This window comes from Symphodus melops, assembly GCF_947650265.1.
Source record: "Symphodus melops genome assembly, chromosome: 14".
NCBI lineage: Eukaryota > Metazoa > Chordata > Actinopteri > Labriformes > Labridae > Symphodus > Symphodus melops.
The window spans coordinates 9,502,326-9,525,347 of record NC_136704.1 but is presented as its reverse complement, the minus strand read 5'-3'; the positions used below and the strand labels follow the sequence as shown (position 1 = coordinate 9,525,347).

At 38.5% G+C, this 23,022-nt stretch overlaps 1 protein-coding gene across 4 annotated transcripts in view; it reads right to left on the bottom strand.

Annotated features, from left to right (window-relative positions):
• Positions 1–2,279: 2,279 nt before the first annotated feature.
• Positions 2,280–23,022, bottom strand: part of slc12a7b (solute carrier family 12 member 7b) — a 71,531-nt gene continuing 50,788 nt past the window's right edge. For 2 of the 4 annotated variants that reach the window (XM_079361117.1, XM_079361119.1), the window contains exons 5-26: positions 22,829–22,883; positions 21,516–21,646; positions 21,072–21,313; positions 20,707–20,918; positions 20,268–20,435; positions 20,058–20,156; positions 19,767–19,824; positions 19,267–19,441; positions 18,933–19,051; positions 18,647–18,745; positions 18,043–18,162; positions 17,381–17,485; positions 15,830–15,998; positions 14,883–15,078; positions 14,543–14,712; positions 13,726–13,857; positions 13,403–13,510; positions 12,913–13,029; positions 8,410–8,585; positions 7,488–7,502; positions 5,715–5,848; positions 2,280–5,173 (exon numbers count right to left, since the gene is read on the bottom strand). In XM_079361117.1, coding sequence (XP_079217243.1) covers positions 5,082–5,173; positions 5,715–5,848; positions 7,488–7,502; positions 8,410–8,585; positions 12,913–13,029; positions 13,403–13,510; positions 13,726–13,857; positions 14,543–14,712; positions 14,883–15,078; positions 15,830–15,998; positions 17,381–17,485; positions 18,043–18,162; positions 18,647–18,745; positions 18,933–19,051; positions 19,267–19,441; positions 19,767–19,824; positions 20,058–20,156; positions 20,268–20,435; positions 20,707–20,918; positions 21,072–21,313; positions 21,516–21,646; positions 22,829–22,883 — 2,892 coding nt within the window. In that variant the 3' untranslated portion in view covers positions 2,280–5,081. The remainder of the gene's footprint in view (positions 5,174–5,714; positions 5,849–7,487; positions 7,503–8,409; positions 8,586–12,912; positions 13,030–13,402; positions 13,511–13,725; positions 13,858–14,542; positions 14,713–14,882; positions 15,079–15,829; positions 15,999–17,380; positions 17,486–18,042; positions 18,163–18,646; positions 18,746–18,932; positions 19,052–19,266; positions 19,442–19,766; positions 19,825–20,057; positions 20,157–20,267; positions 20,436–20,706; positions 20,919–21,071; positions 21,314–21,515; positions 21,647–22,828; positions 22,884–23,022) is intronic. The other 2 variants (XM_079361120.1, XM_079361118.1) reach the window with 2 other exon arrangements.

Genomic DNA, 23,022 nt, shown 5'->3' with positions numbered 1-23,022 from the left:
GGGTTTAATTTCTAATGTTGCACGAGTTTGATGGAAAAGATAGACAAAGATAGACGGGAGACTTGCAGGCAGTCTCTCTGAGCAAGTTTGCAGCTTTCATAGTGACTGAAAGCCATTAATTTGTGTTCAGGTCTGTATTGCTGAACTATGTTCAGGTCCCACTTAATCAATGCTCAATTTTGCCTGTCTTTTTTGTTTTTTTAGGGAAATAAAATCAACCATTGTCATTTTGCTGCTCACTAACACAAAAAGTTTCTTTGACAGTCAGGACCTTTGGTAGCTGCAGCTGACTGGATCAATCAACACCAAACATTTCAGTGGATGGAAAAGCTGAAAGTCACAGTTGTGATCAATACTGGTGCAAGGACTCAGTATATTACACTGACATACTCCCATCTCTTCACAGTTTGCTCATAGTGACAGTGTTTCTGCTGCAGAGAATCAATGATGATATTTTTTTGTGGTTTTCTATCTTTGTCTCTCACACATTTGTACAGTTTTGACACAAGTCAGCTCAAAGCGGTTAACATACTGCCTCAATTATCGTTCAGGACAACAATACACAAAGCAAACACAAATGAGACAGCACTTTGGACTGACAGATTGTGCAGAGAAAGTGGTGCAAAACAGGCTGCATAAAGTCAAAGGTCAGGGATGTGCATTTTAGGGAATAATTGTCAGACTGTGTGGCTGTGCAGTTAATTCCCTTCAATAAAAAAAAAAGATTAGCTGAAGCCTTTTTGAGTATTTGCTAGCATGGTTTAGGTTTAAATTGGCTGAACTTCCCCCTAAAGTTACATCATGACAGTTCACCAGCAGATACCATTAGCTTTCAAAATAAGTCAGTACTGCATTGTACTTAATGCTTCTGTAGTCTGTGCAGGGCAGCTGAACTAAACTATAATTTCAGTAGACATGAAAAGCATCATGTTCTGACACAGGATTCCTTTCTCATGGTCAAGCTTTAGTTGAATCAGATGTGGTACACTTTTTGTTTGTGTGAAACAGAACATGTGACCAGTCTAGGTCAGGCCTGTAAGAGCTGGATAGCTGATTGTCCAGTAAGATAGGAAGGGAGGCACAGATGGGGTTGGAGGCTGACACCTCCCACATTAGGGAGGCTGAATGTTTAACTGACATTCTGCTGGAAGAAACACAGAGCTGATGTTGAGGGACTAGTAACACTAATTTATGACATGAAATTGGAAATCTATCTTTTGAAATCATCTGATAAAAAAAAAGATCCCATACTGGACTTGTATCACAAATAAAACTGTATTAATAATTAAATGCTGGCCATCAAGCTGCAGCACATTGTAAAATTTAAGGTAAGACAAGCCTGCCCTCAGAAGGATACATTTGAGAAAGACTTAATTTCAATGCCCCTGATCAACGTTTTTTTTCTTTTTTTTTTTCTGTTAACATCCTCACTTGTCGTTTCTGAGAGATTCCAGGTTTAATACTGAAAAAAACAACAAAATTATTGGGACAATTTCCTGCAGAGTCTCCATAATTTTTTGAACAGAATTCTTGACATGTGAAACTGTAACTGGTTGCTCTGTGGGAGTCATTTGGTCAGATCAGGGTAAGGTCCAAACCCCCCAAAAATAATCGTGCAAGAGACAGGGGACTCCCACTGTCCCTGTAATTTGTCTGTCTGTGTTCTTCAGGCTAAGAGTGAGGTTGTCTACATGGCCTCCCAAAAAGCTTATCTCACAGCTTGATTGCTTTCATGCCTCACCTGGCAGTAATAAAATGCCAACAAAAATACTGTGTGCAGCTTTAGGGGAACCCTGGGTAAACCAAGGCCTAAATGCCTTCTTCTTTAGCCCTAGGGCTTCCTTTGTTCACACAAAGTGGTTCTGAGGTTGCAGCAAACATAGCCCCAATACACAATGCTGCAGGTCAAATATACAGTTGATATTCTCACACTGATGGCAGGAGCTGCCATGTAAAGTGACTATCAAAAATAAGTCTTCCCATTTAAACACATTCAAACAACGCTGACAAAGCAGCAGGAGCAAATTTTGGGTTAAATGTCTTGCTGAGGACATATTGGTCATGTGACTGTAGGAGCAGGATATCAAATCCTCAACCTTTCAGTTGAGAGAACACCAACTCTACCAAATGAATCACACATATTGAATTCTAAATTAGGAAAAATGTGGTCTACCTGTTGAATAGTTATGCCTCATTGTGGAGATTGGTAGGGCAAAAAATTGCTCTCCCAAACTGGTGTGACTGATTTGCAAGTAGAATCAGGACCAAACACCATTCAGTTTATTTCAGCACTTTTAATAATTACTCAGAGAGGCACAAATACAATTTACAGGGTTACCTTTCTCTACATGTGCCCACAAGTGACTTCCTGTTCCAACTGATTGGGACAGCAGCAGAAACACTTCACACAACACAGCTTCACCATTGAAACCATATGCACAAAGAGACACACAAATACATCCACACACGCACACAGTTCTGCTGGTGGAGTCTTTTGACTCTCCCCCATAACTCAACATTTAATATCAGTTTAATAAAGAAAAAATGTGATTGAACAAGCTTTTATTTCTTCAGCCAAGCCTCAGTGACACCTTGAGGTAGATAACTTTCTCCAGTCACTTGATGTTGAACACACACTGCTGACGTTCCTATTTACCTCCAGAAACAGTTTTTTTTGCTGCGTGTTTCCTTTTGAGTGTCATGTATGCACTGTTTGCACTGTTAATTCTATTTAGCGACCAAATTAAAAACACCAAAACAGTCTTTAACATGATATCTTTACAATTATAAATGTTTAAACTTTGTAAAACTAAGCATTTTTTAATTTATTCATAAAAGATTATGTTTTTCTTTGGTGGCTAAAATATAAAACTGAACAACTGCAATAGTTTGACCTTCATATATCCACAGAATCATTTAAACCTTTTCTTTATCCCCTGGTTGCATCATTCAGGTCTCTATATTCTGAGTCCAGGGTGGCACAGTCTCCTCTGTGGTTTTTAGTCCTGTGTGTTGTACATGATGTGTTTCTGATGAGTTGGAGCAAAAACAGCTACTTGGCAGATGCTGTTGCTTCTCACACATTCCGCCTCTCTCTGCCTCCATCCATACAAATCACACTGAAAAATTAAACACTTAAAGTACCAGAAGATCAATTATAATGTAACAAATACTACACGGACCAGAACTAGGTAGTAACATAGGCATACACTAACAACTGAACAAAACACAACACAACAAAACAAAACAAAACACAGGTGTTGCATAACTGACAATGTGAAAGGTCTCAGCCTCTTCAAAGAAGTGATGTAAATTACAACTTTCTGCTTTACAAAATACTGCTCAACTACTGTATGAAAGAAACTGTGGAGGTACAAATGAAAAAAGGGGTGTGGTTCTTTCTTTCCCCTTACACACTGTAGTTTTCATTGAATTAATCTCATCTAGCTTTGAAAATAGTTCTGACCAGGACAAAGAGCTCCGTCATTTCAAACAATTAGTAGTGCTTTTTAGAATTCATACATTTTGTAAATTTTAAAAGACTAAATACAGATTGCCATCGTAAAAAGCAGAATCCACTATATGATAATGCGTAAAGATGCATTATCAATACTTCCACAGTTTCTTTGATTTTGGCACTTTTTCCTCCTACACATGCTCATTACGATGACTCAGTCTGGGACTCAAAGCCTAAAGATACAGTCTGCTAAAACATTACAAAAGAAACACTGAAACGTGAGTATTGAACGCACTTGCTGTCTGCGCCTCATTTATCAGCATGTCACTCCATTAGTAGAGAAGACTGCAGTGGTTGATTGACCAGTACAACGTGTCACTGTAAACCAGTATACAATAAATTAAGTGCTGAGAGATGGGTAGTGCAAAGTGAACAGTGCTGGAACTACATCCACCTCGGAAAGGTTACACTAACATATGTGTCGATTTGTGCTTTACAAAGTATTCTTTGTTAGATGCCAACAATTCTGAGGGCAAAGATGCAATGTGCGAACCAATTATCCAATGTACTATTTTATTAACCCACCTAATATCAAATTAGCACATCGATAAACAAAACAAGAGCTATTCCAAACTGAGCTCTACTTCACATGCCTTAAATATGTAGAAATGTGCATTTCATATGTTTTTCTGTAAAGCTTAAAAAGAGTCCTTGAATATTAACTATGGCGATTTTTCCTATGAAAACCGGAGAGTTCTCTGACATTGGAAATGAAGACCAAAGATATCAGTACCCGACATATGAAATGTTAACACCAACATACAGGAAGGTTATCCAATAACAGGCGCACATTTACCTTCATCCTGGCCAGCCCTTCACTAAATCATTGAAAAGGTGAACAACCATGGAACGTTGAAACTTCAAAATGCTGCTATGTGAGGATAATTTATCTAACCCTAACTTTACAACCCTAGCAGGATGTTTAAGTTGCTTCTAATCACAATGTTCCCCTTATCTGGAGCTCAAACTGAAACAGGTATCTCAAAAGTTATCTTCAAATGAAAGCATTAAGTAATGATCATCCAGACCACAGAGATCCCTAAACTATATGCAAAACTTCAGCAAGTGCTGTAGATTGTCCTCTCTGTCCTAGTTTTGTTCAGGCCTGGAGTTGAGTACATCATCAGTTAACGTGAAATGACTACAAGGTTCAAATCAACAGCACAATTTTCTTATCATTACACAGTGAGCATCAGTAACTTGACAACATCGACACAAGAGGAAAAGAATATGATGTAACAATGTAACAGAACAGAACTTTTTCAAATGAACAATATAAAGTGTCTCTATGCTCTATCTTCCATGTGCAGGGGGTACGGGTGCCCAGACTGGACACACACTGCGCTCGTATTCTCAGCCAGTAAAATCCTTCAACGCTAAATGTTTCCTTCATCCTGAGGTCCTTCAAGACCATCTCCAAGTCACAAGTGGTCCCGCCTTCCAACAATTCCCGCCCTTCATAAAAATAAAAAACTAAAATCAGGCTTCTTTCCAGAAAAAATGCCCAGTGACCAGTATCCATGACAACAGCCAATGTGCAGGGTTGGGTGTGAGTATTTTATGTTTAAGAGTAGATGGTGATGACTTCACGTCCACCACCTCGCACCAGAAGGACTCGGTTTAGACCCTCGAGGAGAACCTCCAAGAACTCCATGTCTGAGAACCAGCAGTCAGGGTAGAACACAGGGACCAGAATAGTTATTATACACTCATTTTTACCCTATTTATTGTTTGTAACAGAGGAAATCTGTAGTAATTAAGTTAATTATGTTTACTGAAGTAGATGGAACAAACTTGTTAACATAGATATTCTTATTTTCCAATGTCTTCTTTACACTGAAGAATATTAAATGTTAGGGTTTATTTCCCTTTAAGTGTTTATTTCCATTGCTGGAGAGTTTCAGGTGTGCATTTGGCTGCTCCAGTCACAGAACCAAATGTAAGTTTGAAAACTTTCAATGAATAAAAGGAGTAAGGCAATACGCAAAATCTGTGCCAGAAAGCACTCTTTGTAATAGGGCAATAAATCTAATTTTAAAATTTGTCTAAAAACTTCATAACCATGTGTTTGAAGTGTAACTACCTTTCTCTGTAGGTTTATCCCTATGAGCATCACTACACAATTAATATTTCATCATTTCTTTCAGTTTTGCGAGATACTTGTTCTATAATATCGTTAAAACTCCCTGAAGGATACAGTTCTCGTCTCCTCCTCTGTTCTTGGGGGGTCCAGGCATGTTGAGCAGAACCAGGTGAGCTCCCTGCGACTTGTTCACCACCACCTCGTTCAGTTTAACGGCTGTGTGCATCCGACGAACATTTGACTGGTTCCTAGTTTGACAAGAAGGTCACATGGAGAAAGTACAGCCCGGAAGTAATCATTACTAACCAGACTTCACCAAACCTAGGCCTAAATGTCATCAGTTATAAAACTAAGAGCAGACATGCTATTATAGGAAGAGAAGAATTCTACTATAGTACTACAATGACACTGTGCAATTAAATAATTTCTCTGTGAATATCAAAGGTTTACAGAGATTTTAAAATACATTAACCAAGAATCCAAGAATATAGAGGGCTTTTACCACCGAAAAAAAATTACGTTTGGATTAAAGGTCCCATATTATGCCCTTTTTAGGGTTCATACAGTAGATGTAATTTATGCTTCTACAAAAGTACTTTCATAATCGCTAATATTCAAAAAGAGTGTCTCTTTTCATGTACTGCCCCTCCATGCAGGATCTCTCATCTTCCTGTATTAACGCTCAGAATCACACAGAACCACAAAGAGAGAGAGAGAGAGAGAGAGAGAGAGAGAGAGAGAGAGAGAGAGAGAGAGAGAGAGAAAAAACAAAACAAAAAAACAAGCAGGGTCCCCGCGTGTGCCAAGTCTGATCTGATTGGTCGGCCGATTTGCTCTCTCATAATTGGTCAGTCGTTCGGCTTTGTTCAGGCGGCTATTGCTATTGTTAACAGGAGGAGGCTGGAGAAGCCTGAGCCGCGTGAGCCGCGAAGAGATGTGCCTAATGCACAAAACAAGAAAAACACACTAAAGAGCATATACCATCAGCATAATATGGGACTTTAAGGGCTGGCTCCCGCTCTCTTCTTTAAATGAATAAAACTATTAACTATAGAGCCAGTAAATGCACTTACAGTAGATCTGTTGTTAACATTCTTATGTAAGGGGAACGTGTGCTTCTTATGAATTAAAACATAATTATAAAATTTCCAGAGAAAACTCCTCAACCAGTATAACACATAACAACATCCTATAAACACAATGTGAAAATCAAAAAGTCACACACAAATAAAACAAGGCACAGTTAAGAAGCTCAATCAAATGAGTTCTTAATAAAGAGGCAGCATTTTAAGAACAAAAGAGACATGCAGTCCAGCACCGTGAGATTCAACAATGTCACTTATTATTTGGTAGTTTATCATAGTCAACTGAACAAACTAATTGCAGGACTCAATGGAATTATTAACATTATTGTGATTTATAACAAATGTCCAACGTTGCCTCTTTACTCTCCTTTGTCTTTAAATGTTGCCTCTTCATAACGTTAGAGTAAAGCATGACATTGACTGCCAAAAGCCAAATTACATGAAAATCAAACACAATGTTGCTTTCTATTTTACTCGATAAGAAAATAAGTTATATTTCATTTTTCAAAACCAAATGAGTATTTTTTTATATGTTTGTTTATAATCACTCATCGAGAGAACAGAAAGCACATTTTTGCACACACAAAACAATGTAATGCATTTTTATTCACATTTAACTGACTGAGACCAACATGCTCCTTGATGCTGACAAAGGAAATCCATGCACATTAGGGCACAAACACAAAATCATGCACACACACACATGCACAAACAGATGCGAGCTGGAGGACACTATACAAAGCTACAGTCACCAGAGAAGCAGAACACAAATACAGCCTAGAACAAAGAGAATGCAACTTACAGACTCTCCCACTCTCTAGAAGGAGGAAAATAGGACAGAACAACAGAAACAAGCTTAGGTGCTTTCTACATCAGCTCTCCAGCTCAATCTACTACACTACATGCTTCAAACTGTCCCAAAAGGCTTGTCCTGACACCGACAGGTCCACCACAAAAACCCAGAGAAAGAAAAAAAGGAGCTGTCTGATGTGAGGGAGGCTTTGCCAAAAAAGATGCCTCTATTTCTTTTTGTCCTGTGAGAGTGACTTCAATGACAATCTTTATGAGCCAATTAATGAGGACTGGAACGTCTTAAAGTCTAACAGTATGGACAGTATCGTATAATAAAGAGTAAGTCGTAACAGCAAAATGGTGTGCATGTAATCTGCGTGGTCTGGCCATGCATTAAGACTGAAATGGCTGAACTTATACTGTACACAAGCGCGCACACTCAAAATGCAGCCTGAACGCACACACCATGCAGATAATTTCAGTCCTATTACAGCTAATTTGTACTACTCTAAACATGTGAGTAGTATAAATGTATGTGCTGTTATTTACTCTTAATATCCTTTTTATAAACTATCTTGAAAACATGTGAAAAGCTATTAAAAATGGTGCAAATGTCTCTCACAAAGCACATGCTAACAAGAATGTGTTTTTTTTATTCCTATATTTTTAACCTGGGCACTATTTTCTTCTACATAGTTTGGGGCCTAAAGTACAAAAGAATTTGGAATAAAATATTTGAATTGCTTTTGCAATGCACCTAAAGTCTGTCAAGATTACACACCAGTCATGGCTGCAAAGTTGTTTGTACACATGAGGCATTTGGACTCAAACATAGAATGTAATATTTTCAGATAAAAAGTGCCCCAATAAGGTTTATTATTATCAGATTTCGGTATGCTTTTAGGGTAGTATTTAGACAAATTAGTACTTACGGCTTCATGTTAAACAAGTCGCGTACAGCAACATTGGCACTGCACTCGCGGTTACGATTACGCTCTGTTAAGAGCTTGTCCTTAGTCCAGGTCATGTGAACCCGCTCAGGCCCAGTGTCTGCCTTGTCGTTGATGGTAGCGTGAGATGCTGTGTTTCTGTCATGGATGAGCTGGGCCTGTAAAGAATAAAAAACAAAAAAAAAAGATTAAACACAAAAAACAATAATAAATAATTGACTTTAAATAGGAAAGGTTGGTGATAAAAACAGAAGCCATGTTGGAGGAGTCCAAAATGTTAAAAGGGAAAAACATTTAGGATGCATTTGGATTGTCCCTCCTTTCACTATCCACTTTACTTTGAAAGGTGTTAGGAGAATTCATAAAGGACTTAGGAAAAGGTGATCGCATTGTTTTGACAATCCAACAGCATTTCCACTAGGCGACGGCTGTGGCTCAGTTGGTAGAGTTGTCGTCAACCGGAAGCTCAAGGGTTAGATCCCCAGCTCCTGCGAGCAACATGTCCGATGTTTCCTTGGGCAAGACACTTAACCCTGAATTTCTCCCCCTGCTGCATCAGGGGCCTGTGAATGTGTATGACTGGGATTCATTACCTCTGATGGTCAACATACATAGCAAACACTGCCATCAGTGTGTGAATGGGTGTGAATAGGTAGGTGTGAAATACATACCAACATAGTCCATTAAATGTGACAACTGCAAAGGTTAGTGACTTTGGTCTGCCATGGTGAAACTACAGCTTTCAGAAAATTGTCTATGAAAAGCTTATCTAAAAATCAAACAATCCTAATAACCACAAGGTGCGAATGAAAACATAAGGTAGGCGAAATAAGATACCAAGATACCTCTGGGTTTGTTCAAAGTTGTTGCTATCGCCAAAACATGATATAAGAATGTATAGAAGTAATGGAAAGAGGTGAGAACAGTCAACATGGAAATAATTTTGGTCAAGCAAAACAAATGTAGAGAGTATGTTACTGTCAATTCTGAATGCTGGAGAGAAACAAACAATCTTATAGCAGCCCTGTCACATTTCAAGACTTTGTGGATATAGCAATCAAATGTGTTCAACCTCTGTACAGTGGCTGTAGTTTTTGTTTATCTGTGCAGTCTAGATCCATGTGGAATATCCATTAACTGTATATAAAGGGGAAAACCCACTGTTATCATGCTAGCATTAGCATGATAACAACCTTTATTCTGAGGTTGCTCACAAACAGAATCTATTTTCAGGTTTCTGAGACAATACATATTGCTCTTTACAGTGGCTGCGGTTACATGGACACAAATAATCAGAATAAAAGCCTGAGCTGAATAAAATCGCTGCATGTAAACATGTCAATCAGGACAGACTGATCCAATCAGGCTCATTCCGAAAGACATTTCATTCCGATTGAGAGGGGTGGTTTATGCCAATCGTTGTTCAGATCAGGATCCATGTACACTAGTGTGACCATATTTTGATTTCCAAAAAAGAGGACACTCGGGACGGCCATGAGACACAAATTCAGACAGGCTTCTCAGAGGTCTATGATCATGATTTATTATGCCTCAATGGTGCAAATGTAACTTCTGTAATGAAATCAAATGAAATATGTAACTACCTGTAAAAAATAATAGCTCTCTTTTCAAATAAATAATGTGAAAATATGAACTCTTTGAAAATCCAGCTTTTAATATATCCCTTTTCAAGGTAACAAGATAAATAATACATTAGAAAAAATGCTCAGAAAAATACTAACTTAACAAACAAAAATAATCTACTGCTGAATGCATCCTGCTTTTCTTCTTCATCCTCCTTGTCTGCCCATCCATATTTTCTGCAGAACTGGTCTTTCCCAGCAGTTTCCAGTTGCTCAACAAATAAGCATAAAAGTCTTTGCAAGACATCTCTTTGCTGTTGCTGTGTAGTTGCTGTAGTGTTTTACAGTGTTTTTGTAGTTCATCTGTGAAGCTGCACTTACGCTTCGGCATTTTGTGTGCAATCAATGCTGCTCCGCTGTCAGCTGTGTTGCCGCTGTCTGCTGTTCCCTGTGAATGTGCACGTCGCAGAGCAGCCCACAAAGCAGTCTCTCGAGAATTACGTCACGCAACGAAGTAGCTACCGTAGTATTTTGCGCCGGTCAATTTAAGTGCAAACTTGATGGTTCCATAAAAGACAGTGAATCCCGGACATTTTCATGATTTTATAAAAAAAAAAAAAAACCCGGACGCCCCGGACAGGACGTAAAAAGAGGACATGTCCGGGCAAAAGAGGACGTTTGGTCACCCTAATGTACACACTCGATCTGATCGTGTCTGCCTGACTGGGGTCAAACGGTCCTGACTGTGCATGTCTGCCCCAGTGAAGTGACGCGTTTCCATCAGACCTTTCCTTCAGAGCCTGCTGTGATCAGTTCGCACAACTTCATAGATGATCGCCATGTCATTTAAAAGTTTAGTCTCCACTCTTAATCCATAAGGACTAGCCTACTCTCTCTCACCTGTCTCATTTGGATCACGTTTGTGTTTTATGTATTAATGCCTTTCATAGATACGATTTCATACGACCTTGTTTTATACAAATATTACATTGCGGTAAAAAAAAAAATCCACTTTGGAGCGATAGGTACATCTCTGATATCAACAGATTCAATGTAAACAGTCAACATATCAACGCTGTCGTGCTAGCATTAAAACTGATTCCGCTGCGTCTGCCTAAAAAACGTTTTTATTACCTTCAGCTGAGACAAACGATAATGCAGTGTTAGAATAATTAAAGTGAACTCTGAACTGAGAAGAACTAATACAGCCTGATTTTAAAGTAGCCTAATGTCGAAAAGTGGCAGCAACTCATTCACGTTTTATGTACGTTTACAGTTGATCATTAATGTGAGAAGAATGTTTAATTCAATAATCTAACCAATACGATCGCGTTTAGACAGTCACAACCTTGAGAACATATACTATGCTATAACTATAACAAGTTAAAAAGTTAAACAACGCTGCTGGAAATGGTTCAAATGTTTGAAAGGTGCATATATTACAAAGTGTATATGATGTTTAAACTGTGAGGAAATATATCTTCCATTTTCAGAGTGTAAAACAAAGTTTAACATTTTTTACGGGTCATTTGTAGTGATTGTTTACAAACTGAGATGTCACTCCTTCTGACTTTCCAGCAGATATGACAGGTAGGACCAGTATGTGCATGTCACAAGGGTTTTAATCTGATTAAATGCTGATGCATGAACATGCACGGCATAATCTGATCATGTTATTCAGCGTCCATGTAAACAGTCAAATCGGAACATCCAATCGGAATGATTTAATAATAATAATAATAATAATTTACACTTTATTAATCCCACGAGGGGAAATTCAGTTTTTACACTCTGTCTAACACACACATAGGCCGAGATACACACTCATGCACAAACAGGGTTCTAGTGACATGCATTAATGGAGAGGTCTCAGAGTGAGGGGGCTGCCCACAGCGAGCGCTCCAGAGCAGTTTTGGGGTTCGGTGCCTTGCTCAGGGGCACCTCGGCAGTGCTCAGGAAATGGACTGGCACCTCTCCAGTTACCAGACCAGTTTCCGGACTTGGTCCGTGCCGGGACTTGAACCGGCGACCCTCCGGTTCCCAACCCAAGTCCCTACAGACTGAGCTACTGCCGCCCCATTTCATTCAGATTGAAGAAATTCCGCACATGTAACTGCAGCCAGTGTTTCAGAGGAGGTTGGGGTGGAAGTGGGATCAATGAGGTAATGGAAAGTCTAACAGAAGTTTCAGGGAGCATCTGGCTGGTATTCACAAAGCAGCTCTTTAAGACTGTTAGCACCTCTACTGTAAGGCCGGTATGCACTTGTGTTTAACTTTTAAGTGCAGGAGATGGATGCTATCAGAGACAACGAATAAGCTTTTCTCTCTGCACTATTTAGTAGCATGAAATATTTTCACATGGAATGTGAGTCCTTAACAAAGTTACAATTACTGGCTTGTCCTTCGTGGTGATTATACGGAGATCAATTTGTTTTGGGTTGCTGGGGATGTTGTAGAAAAGCATTTGTTCAGATGTAAAATGCACACTACTGAGCTTTTACAACACTACATGAACATGGTAAATAAGCCATGACCTGATGTATGGTCAAGCCCACTAAGATGCATTTAAAAAAGCAGAAGCAGGTTTATATACGATCTCAACTAATATACTGACTGCTGTCCGAAGTCGTCTTATGACATTGTTTTGGATAATAGCTTTAGAAAAGCATCTTAAGAGGGTTCTTTCAATGAATACTCTTGATCTGATCTCCTGCTCTTATATGAGAATTTTACCACTTACTGCAAACATCAAATAAATCTGCAGTCAAGTCACATTCTCTGGGTCCAGATTTTTCAACATGATGATATTAAAAGTCACTTAACTGCAGCCTAAGATCCAGCTTTGTGAAGACGGGCCTGGGAGTCTAACATTGAGATAAATTGGTTTGACATATTTGGCTACCTCGTCCTCCTGAGTATCCTCCATCTGTGAGGACTGCCGGCTGAGGTCGGTGCTCTGGGCAGCGTCCTGGTTCTTCCTCCGGATCGAGCTACGTGATTCATCAGTGATACTCTGAATCTGAGCGGTGTTGATGGCCAAGAACGTCGATAGCAGATGAACAAGGAAAGGGGCCAATCATGATTTCACTTTGAGTTAAGCCAAATTTTATTAACATATGGGTTTCTAATTTGTTTTTGTTTTAAAAACAAGCTCAAGAACTTGTTTTATATTCCGTATAGATAGATCTGTGGGCTTTTAAAACTACTTGGATATTCATTTACAAAAATGTAAACAACTTTCAGAAACATATAAGCTTTTTTTTTTTTTTTAGAATGATATCATGCTAATCACATTTGTATCACATCTAACACATAGTATAAGAATAACTCTCTTTGATTAATAAGTGACTGTTGGAGCAGTGTTGTGGTGACATAGACATCATATACGTTACCTCTCTCTCTCTCTCAGTTCTGGAAAGTTGCATCTGTTTTAGCATTTGAGACCTCTGCTCCATTACCAGCGTCTTCTCATAGGTGAAGGCTGAGATATCATTATCATGCTGCATAAAGGAGGGCACAGAGCATTGTTAAAGGTTACGAAAAAAAGGGTACTAACTCATTACAAACAGCGAATCCCAAAGCTGAGCTGCTATCTTCGCCACTTGGTTGTTGTTTTCTAACTCTTTAACTTGGTAAACCTGAGCTAATAGTCCCACTTTATAACAGTGTTGATTTTCTCCCATTACAGCATGTAATGCATCAAACAAAGCCTCACCATCTCCACTACTTCCACTTCTGCATCCAGTCGCAGGTGGTAAAGGAACATTTGGAGATCTTTCTTCATCTGGATACTGTTGTCATCCATCTGAGCCACAGTGAAAATACGCATCTTACACTTCCTCCACACCTGGAAAAGGTGAGAGCAAAGTTAGTTAGTTGAAGCTAGATACAAAGATGAAAAAAAAAGAATACCAGTCCATCAGTAAGGGTCAGAAGGATGGAAAAGTGATTGAAAGCATGACAAGGATATGGTAATGTCATCAAAATATAATTGATATAACAATCGTAAAAATGTGAAATGTGGTGTTATTCTTCAAAAACTGGAGTGCAAACTAGTCATGTAACGAGGAAATGCCCGAGAGTGTTGGCTGCACTGAACCTTGCGTCTTTTTTTGAACCTTGTTTCCTTTTCACTGAGTTCACAACAGAGTGAGTTTGGATAGGATAGGATATAACTTTATTGATCCCCAATGAGTAAATTCGGGCGTTACGGCAGCAGTGCAGAATCAAAACAAAAAGTCAAAAATTGAATAAAATAATAACATAAACATAAATACAATCCAGGTAGTAAGGGGGGGATATATACAGAGGACTATACAGAGGTAGACTCAGCAGGACAATGAAAAAGACAAATTACTGTTGCAAATTACAAATTACAAATCATTATTGTTAGACAAATAACTGTGGCATCCTCAATCAATAACAGAAGTTAATATAACTGGTTGTGAGTATTTAACATATGGGTGTGCAGAGAATTTCATTTAATCAGTCCTTCACTGAAAGTGCACACACACACACACACACACACCAACCTTGTGCTGTCGCAGCAAGAAGGGCAGCAGCATCAACATGCCACCATCATGAACCACCCACCACACATCGATGGTTCCCTCACCCAAGCGGTCCTGATTAGTGGGAAAACTGTCCACATTCTTTGCCACAAGCAAGGCATGATGGGCAGCAGTGGTCTCCCGCACCGTCTCTGAATGAACAAAGGAAACATTATTTGAGAATCATGACCTTCCAATCAGAAACCATGCATTTGAAACAAGTTGTTGTCATGTCATAGAAAAGATGGACAGTTGTGCTAATATGCATTTATTCGTATAAATGTTCATACACTGTTTATTTCATACACCCCTCACTCTGTACCTATGAAGTTTTTCCATGACTGTGGGTCATTGGACTGCCTCCAGGTGCCGGGCCAGGCCATTAGGACTGTGTTGTGCTTCATGCCTCCCAGCCCTGCAGACTGAATGAGGTGTGAGAAGCCATCTCGGAGGTTTGAAGACACCACAACATGGCAGAAACCTTTTGTTCGCTCTGCTGACATGGAAGACTTGATGTTCTGGATGGAAATGAACAAGAAACTTTTACCATGGCAAAGGAATGGAAGATAAAGAAGATAAAACAGAGTTTATTGAGAGCAAAAGTATTTATTTTTTCAGTTTTTACAAAGGAACAAAGATTCCTTTCTTAGTTCCTAAAATACAGATCCTTGACTGAGCCTATCCACTCCCTCAAAATCACATTCAGCCCTCTCATTAGTATCTATCCAGGACAAGTCTTTATGATGGCTCTCAACAGTGCCCATGAATACCTCAGACTGTGTAATCAGGATTTTATTTTCTGCACACAATTGATTAAGCAGAAAAAAGTAATCCTATGATTGAAAAGCTTTTGAGGACAGAGTTAAATCAGGTTGCAAGAACAATGTCATACCTCATTTAACCACCAGATGGGAGCGTTCCCTTAAATGATTTTCATGCCTGTTAATCCTGAGTGATGCAACAGATTTGCTTGTTGGCAATGATGTCAATTGAAAACACTACAAAAAAATCACTCAGTGAATACTTTTTTAGTTCTTTAAAAACAGATGTACATTACAATATATGAGACTTTAGACAAATGATAATTTTACTCTGTGCAAATTATACTATAAAAAAACCGACAATAAAATCCAAATTTTCATGGAACTAAATTGTTGGAAAAGTGCTGAGTTTTCTAATACAGCAACATATATGACAAAGTATTAAGGCTAGCATTGGTAGCTTCTTTTTTTTGGCTTATTCTTCAGGGTGAAGGTATTTCTATTTTACCTGCTCAGCCTTCTTAGCCTCGGCCTCTTTGGTGAGATAAGTTCCCTCTAAAACATTTCCCACTATTGTTAGGCCTTTCCCTGCTTTCAGCTGAGTGGTCAATGACAGCAGACGAGGGTGTTTGACTCCCTGATCTGAGTCCACGTTCAGGAGCACCAACACCTGAGGCCTGGGTAAATCATGAGAAAACAACATATTAGGGACAAAGTCAAACTTCTTTGCAATATTGTAAGCGATACAAGAAGTTGATTCATCTTTCATATCAAGAACAGCTACAGACAGTCTGGTTTTGACAAATGTTAAAAGATAGAAGTGATTTTAACATAATTATTCAGGGCAAACATGCCTGATCAAAGTACCAGTACTTCCAATTGAGGTACTTCATTTTTTACTGACAAGCTCAGAATTGTATTTACAGAAGTTCTGACAAATGGGAAGGATGGCTGACTAATTTTGTAAAGCGAACATTCATTTTTAAACCAAAATGACACCACTCAGTTTAACACCACCAATCTCCAACTTAACTACTGTCGAAAAAAGTAAATACATCTCCAAGAACAACATATCAAGTTCTGTCCACTGCTTTCTTGGCAGTTACATTTGTTTTTTGCATTGGATTAGAGTTATTCCTTTGAAATTCCAATGTACCAGTACAATCAAACTAACTGGTTATGACAGTGGTGTACCAGCCACTCATGTGCTGTTTTTTTGTGTCAATAATACAGGTAGCTGAAAGAGAGCGATGTTAAGGCTATTTCTCATCAGGGTACTATACAGTATGTGCCTGTTATACCAAATTGTAAAAAAAAAATGTGCAAAGTTTAAAAAAACTTAAATTTGGGGGCGCCGGTAGCCTACCAGCTAGTAAGCAAGTCCCATGTACAGAGGCTGTAGTCCTCAAAGTGAGCAACAAAGGTTCTCATCCATCCTGTTGCTCCACAATTCATTCACTACTCTCTCTTTCCCTAATTTTTGACTGTATCCACTGTCCTCTATCTCTAAATAAAGGCGTTAAAAAGGCCAAAAATAAAAAAAACCTGGGAGCACTGATAGTCTAGCAGTTATGTCACACTTCCCACGTACAGAGGCTATAGTCCTGGTCGTAGAACCTGTGGGTTCAAATCCAACCTCAGCCCTTTGCATCATGTTGTCCCCCACTCTCTCCTCCCAACATTTCAAATCGTTCTTCAGCTGTCCTATTAAATAATAGAAAAAATGCCCCAAAAAAATCATTATAAAAACAAATTAATGGTAAATTAACAAAGGAGGGCTGAAAGGGCTGAAGTTCTCTCTACAAGAACCATCTGCATAACTGCATCTGTTTTTATTTCCAAGAAATTAAGTAAAACTTTTTTAGACATGCAGTCTGCAAGGCCAACCAGAGCATGCCTCTGTACAGAATCAACCTATTCTGTCATATTAGATTAATCAAAGGTGTATTCTTATGTCCTTCTTCCACTCACAAGTGACAGGTTCTGCATGCCAACCGTAACCAAATCTGTGTGAAGCACTCTCTCACACACACACACAAATTGTACAATTATGTTTTACCTCCAGTTCTTTGTATGAGGTGGAGCCTCCTCGAGACGTATAAGGGCATAACGTGCTGCATTGAGGGACAGGCCACGGATGCCATCTCCCCACTCCTTCTCTGCTCTGAAATCATTAAGTGACAGTGAAATACTCAGCTCAAAGAAAACCAACTGCTAGTGCTTGGTTAACAAGTGTTTAAATGTACCCACTACTGCGGTGACGTTTAGGCCTTTAGACTCAGACTCATTGTCATTACTATGGGCCTGTTGGAACATTTACAACTTAAGCATATCAAAAGAAAGGAATATTTTAGTACGAGAACCCTTTTGGGTGCAAGACAGGATTATAATCTGAGAGCCTCATAGTCTTTACTGGCTATGCATAATGTGTTCCTTTTAAAATGATGGAGACAATCCTAAAATGCATGCTTGCTTAATGTAGACATGTTTTATTTTTTATTGTTTCAAAAAAGCAGCTCTGATATTACATTTGTATGCAGTTTGCATTTAAAGCTGTTGCTGCTACATTTGGTAATACGATTTATCACAAAGAGTATTTCTGTTTCAGTTTCGTCCCCGTCATAGTTTTCCAGCCCACATTTTCTAATTTGATTTCTAATATTCTAAAATGATTTCATGTATAGTAACAAAAAGAGTTACAGCATTTTACATTTTTCTTACCCTCTGTATTCAATGTATTTGTAGATGCAGCTTGCAATAGCCATGGCCACAATAGCATAATACCAGGAGCAAATGAACATGAGAGCAAGACACAAGCTCATTCCCAGAAAGGAGAGAGCCCTGTGGGAGAAAACATAATTTACTGCATCATGTATCCCTCTCTGTTTACAGGACAACAGTCTCAGGTTTTTTTAAAAATGTATAAAAACAGTCTAACTGAAATGAAACCTGGTCAAAGAGAAAAGCTGAGAGGCTTGGAAGTCAAATAACCACTGCTAACAATAGTGCCATCCTCTTTTGTCCTCGGATTTTGTCATGGACGTAATCTCAGTAAAGGTCATTATCATACTAAACAAACTGAATAGGTGTGTGTGGGGTTGTTAAGAGATTTGATTTGTTGCATTATTCACAAAGGAGGCCGCCATCATCTAATTAGTGTGGTGTTTCAAAGTTAAAATAAGTCAGAATGTTTGTTGAGTGGCAAAGTTTAAAACCCTCAGTTGGACCTTAGAGACATTCAGACTCATGTTTGTTTGGGAAGTAAATCAGGTGGTTTTGCTACAGATACACAATAAAGTAACAGCATGAATAATTTGTAACTAACCAGTGATAGTATTTAAAGCGTGGTCTCCAGTTAGGTGTCCGTAGCAGGGTCTGAACAGCACATGCCAGGTTGACAAACAAGTAACACATGAGGAAAAACCTGTGCAGCAAAGACAAAAAGCGAAAAAATAAAAGAAATACAGCTCTCGGATCATCTAAATCTCCACTTCATGAAGTACTGTAAGCAGCTTTAAGAAGGGAAATACTTGAGGGATTAAAGACTTCATCTGGTGATCCGATTTCATGGAAAGACAGCATGCAATAATGTTATGAAAATAGATACTGACATGGAGAGAATAGGAGCGACAGCGTCCAGGGAGGCGATGAGGATGCCAATCTCACAAATCCCGGCAGTAAGCAGCAGAGCCCATGTGGGTTCTCCGTTAGCTTTCCCATGACCAAACACCTAGCAAACACAGTAAACGGTAAATAGACTTGATCTTATATAGTGCTTTTCTAGTCTTCTGACTACTCAAAGCTTTTTTACACTGCATCACACCTACCCATACGCGCCCATTCACACACTGTTGGAAGTGTTTTTTGTAGTGAGACCATTAGAAGTAACTAATACCATTCATTTGCATTCATACACTTTTGTGTTTTAGACTATAGGTATCAAACCTGTAAGAAAGGTACAATGCCATCTCGTGCAATGGCCTGCAGCAGTCGAGGGGCACCCGTCAAACTCTGCAGGCCGGCCCCACAGCAGGAGAAGAACGAGCCAATAACGATAACCCAGGGTGAGGGCCATGACAGAGTGCCTATAACAAGGTTCCCTTTCACAGAGTCACCAAATCTGCAACACAAAAAAAAATTAAATACTGTCTCATAGGATTAGTCACTACTTCCCATGACTCATAGAAATAGATAAAAAGGTGTCTAAGAGGACACAGTGGTTCATTCACATCACATGATTGAAAGACATTTGCAAGGGTCACAGCTATGAGGACACTACTGTAGAGATCAGATTAATCAACCCTTAAGAGATGGGAATTAAACAGATAGGAGAGTGATTGTGACCAATCTATTTTCAAGCCAATCCATTTTACAGAGACTACTTTAATAGCAACATGTTGTCCATTTAGCAAACTTAAAACATGTGCTCTGTGTTGAACTCTTACTTGTCTCGAAGAAGAACTCCCTCAATGCAAGCACCAAAAAGTACAACACAAGTGACATCTAATAAACACTGTTAAGGAAAGTAAATGGAATGGATGAAATAAAAAGTCTCTTCCTTTTCATGTTACAGATATCCTTTTGTAAACTGCGCACAACAACAACCAACTACTTTTAGGAAACAGCTTTGTAGTGTTAGGATCCTTAGGAGGATTTAATTCTTGTTCCAACTGCACCAACAATCAAGCTGTTAAACTAAGACACAGATATCAGTGTCACAAAAATTGAAAGGATACAGATGAAGGAGGTTGTAGCAATAGCCAGAATGGTTCCGATGGGGATAGACTTCTGAGCATCCCGCAAGTCCCCTGAGCGGTTTGAACCAGCCATAATACCTGAATGTAAAGAATCAAAACATAGGGCATGACAATATAATCTCGAAATCCTGAAAATTAAAAAAACAAACATTCTTCATGACCGTGTGTTGCCTTTTGTAATAATCTCACCAGTGACTGATGGGAAGTAGATGCCGACCAGCAGTGTGAAGAAGGTGGTGATGTCATTGACTACATAGGGCATGTAGATGTCCTGGGAAGAGTCACCTACTGGATCAGAGTCCAACTTCTTAGATTCCACCTTTGTACCTATTGGGCCATACTCTGACCACATATTTTCTTCAAGACAAAGATGCAAAAAAAGAGAAATTAGACTCCAGACAGCAAAGGAAATACACACAAAATTAAAAAAAAAATAATAATAAAATTGGTGCCCATCTTGTTATTCCTTCTATTGCATGTAAATGGTTAAGTGTGTATTGGTGTGTAAAACAAAGACTAAAAGGGTTTACATTTAAAAATGTCATAGTGTTATTAAGAAAACAGAGAGCTTGTTTATATTTAAGTACATTTTCAGACTGCCACTAAAAGAGTTGCAGACAGCTCCAACCTGAGATGACTCCGCTCTTCAGTCCAGGGATGCCCTGCATCAAGGTCAAGTTGTTATTGGCAAAGTAGTCGTTGCAGGTGGCATTGAGCTCAGGCCCTTCACAGAACAGCTGCCACAGTTTGGTAGTGACTGTCAAATTGTCTGTGACTTCTTTCTTCAGGCAGCTGTCAAAGTTATGATTCTGCAGAGTGCGATTCCCCAACATGCAAACACTGTGTGCAAGAAGAGAGGATGAGAATGGGGCCTTTTAAAATACATACTTTACTGTACAGACAGAAAAAAACAAATGCATATAGAAACGCCTACATTATGTATCATAAAAATTAATGAATGTATCATGGGAGGCTTTTGTGTAGGAGACTCACGGAAAATCTGGCGGCTCAAAGATGGTTTTTATGACACCAGCATAAATGGAGAGGATGGAGAGAATGACACAGGCCAGGAAGACTAGAGCAAGCTTGTTGACATATTTCACTCCCACAAAGACGACTATGGACATCAGTGTAAGGCAGCACGTGCCATAAACACGCATGTTATTAAGCAGGGCTTCCACCTCATCCTCCTTTTTCTCTGCCACAAAGATGGCTGCTTTAGGCACAATGTATGTCTGCAAGAGGGAGAAGGATTGAAAAGAAAATGCATAAAGAAACAGTGACACAGAAAATCATGATTTAATATTCAATATTCACTGGTATCAAGTGACAGTATATCCCTGCTCTGTAAAAGTTTAATATGATTCCAGGTATGGAATGGATGATAGCAAAATATAGCTATGTTACAGAAATGGTAGGCACATAGTGTTCACTCACCAGCAGAATCTCTATCGTACCCAGGATGTACATGGAGCCAGCAAAGGTTGTTCCAAGGTAAAAGCAAAGACCTACAGCTCCCCCAAATTCAGGGCCCAGAGATCTGGAAATCATATAATAGGAGCCTCCAGCTAAAATAAAAGAGAAGCACAAATGAATTTAACAAGGTAAAGAAAAAGATATTATTTATTATATGATAAAAAGTTAACTTGCAGATCCCTAATTTCAGATTTAATTAAACAAATTATGTTTTTTAAGGTTTTTGTCTGAAATGTATGCCTGAAATTCTCAGTTAGTCTGTCATAAATTATTTATTCATTTTATATACTTTATTATATTTTATATATTATATATATATATATATATATATATATATATATATATATATATATATATATATATATATATATATATATATATATATATATATACTTTATATTCATTTAGAGACATGCCTCTCATACACAGGCCTGAATCACACACATGCCCAAGCAGGACCTGGGGACATGCTTTAATGGAGAGATGTCAGAGTGTGGCGGCAGCCCCCTGAGCTGGTGGGGGTTCAGTGCCTTGCTCAAGGACACCTCAGCAGTGCTCAAGAAGTGATCTGGCACCAGCTGGTCCGCATCGGGATTTGGACTAGCGACCCTCCGGTTCCCAGCCCAAGTCCTTATGGACAGAGCTACTGCTGCCCCCCATTAACATAAAGTCAACAAACAAGGGGAGTAAAGAAAGTAATTAATAATCTAATAAACTAATCCAATTTCAATCTCAGACAATCTGTTGATTAATGACAATTTAGCCACTAGGGGCCAGTACATTTTGGCCCCTGGTTCATACTATGCTGATATATCAACCAATATATTTCGTTGATATTTAATCTTTAAAGATATATAAAGATATACATAAACATTTATTGCATTAATTCTTCAAAAAAGGTATAATAATAAAACTTGTGAAAAAGATAAAAATTGAAGACAAAATTATTTTACTGTTAAATTAATTGGCCAGAATACAGTATAACTAGTAAAACAGTATACTGTATACTGACCACAATTTTTTTACTTGGAAATTAATAATTATAAATGTAAATAAATAGTAAACTCAAATTAAATAAATCTGTAAAATATTGGTGCATATCAGAGATAAAATTAACTGATACCTATAGTCACTGCATATACAAATATCCGCTGATGTTATTGGCAGGCTGATGAATCAGTCAAGCCTTAATTATTTCATCTCCATAACAAAACAAAAAGAAAAAGAAGCTATAACATAGTTTGAGTATATGTCTCAGTAACAAAGCGACTTACCTGGCACAACACCATTAGTAGCAATTGCACTCATGGATATAGCTGTCAGCATGGTCTATACAGAAAAGACATAAGTAACAACAACATAAGAAAAAAACTCAAAATTCAGAGCCTGATACAACTAATATCCAACAAAAGGTTTGCTGTGTATGACTTGCAGTGTTGTATTATTTTTTAATGCAAAGTATACAAAT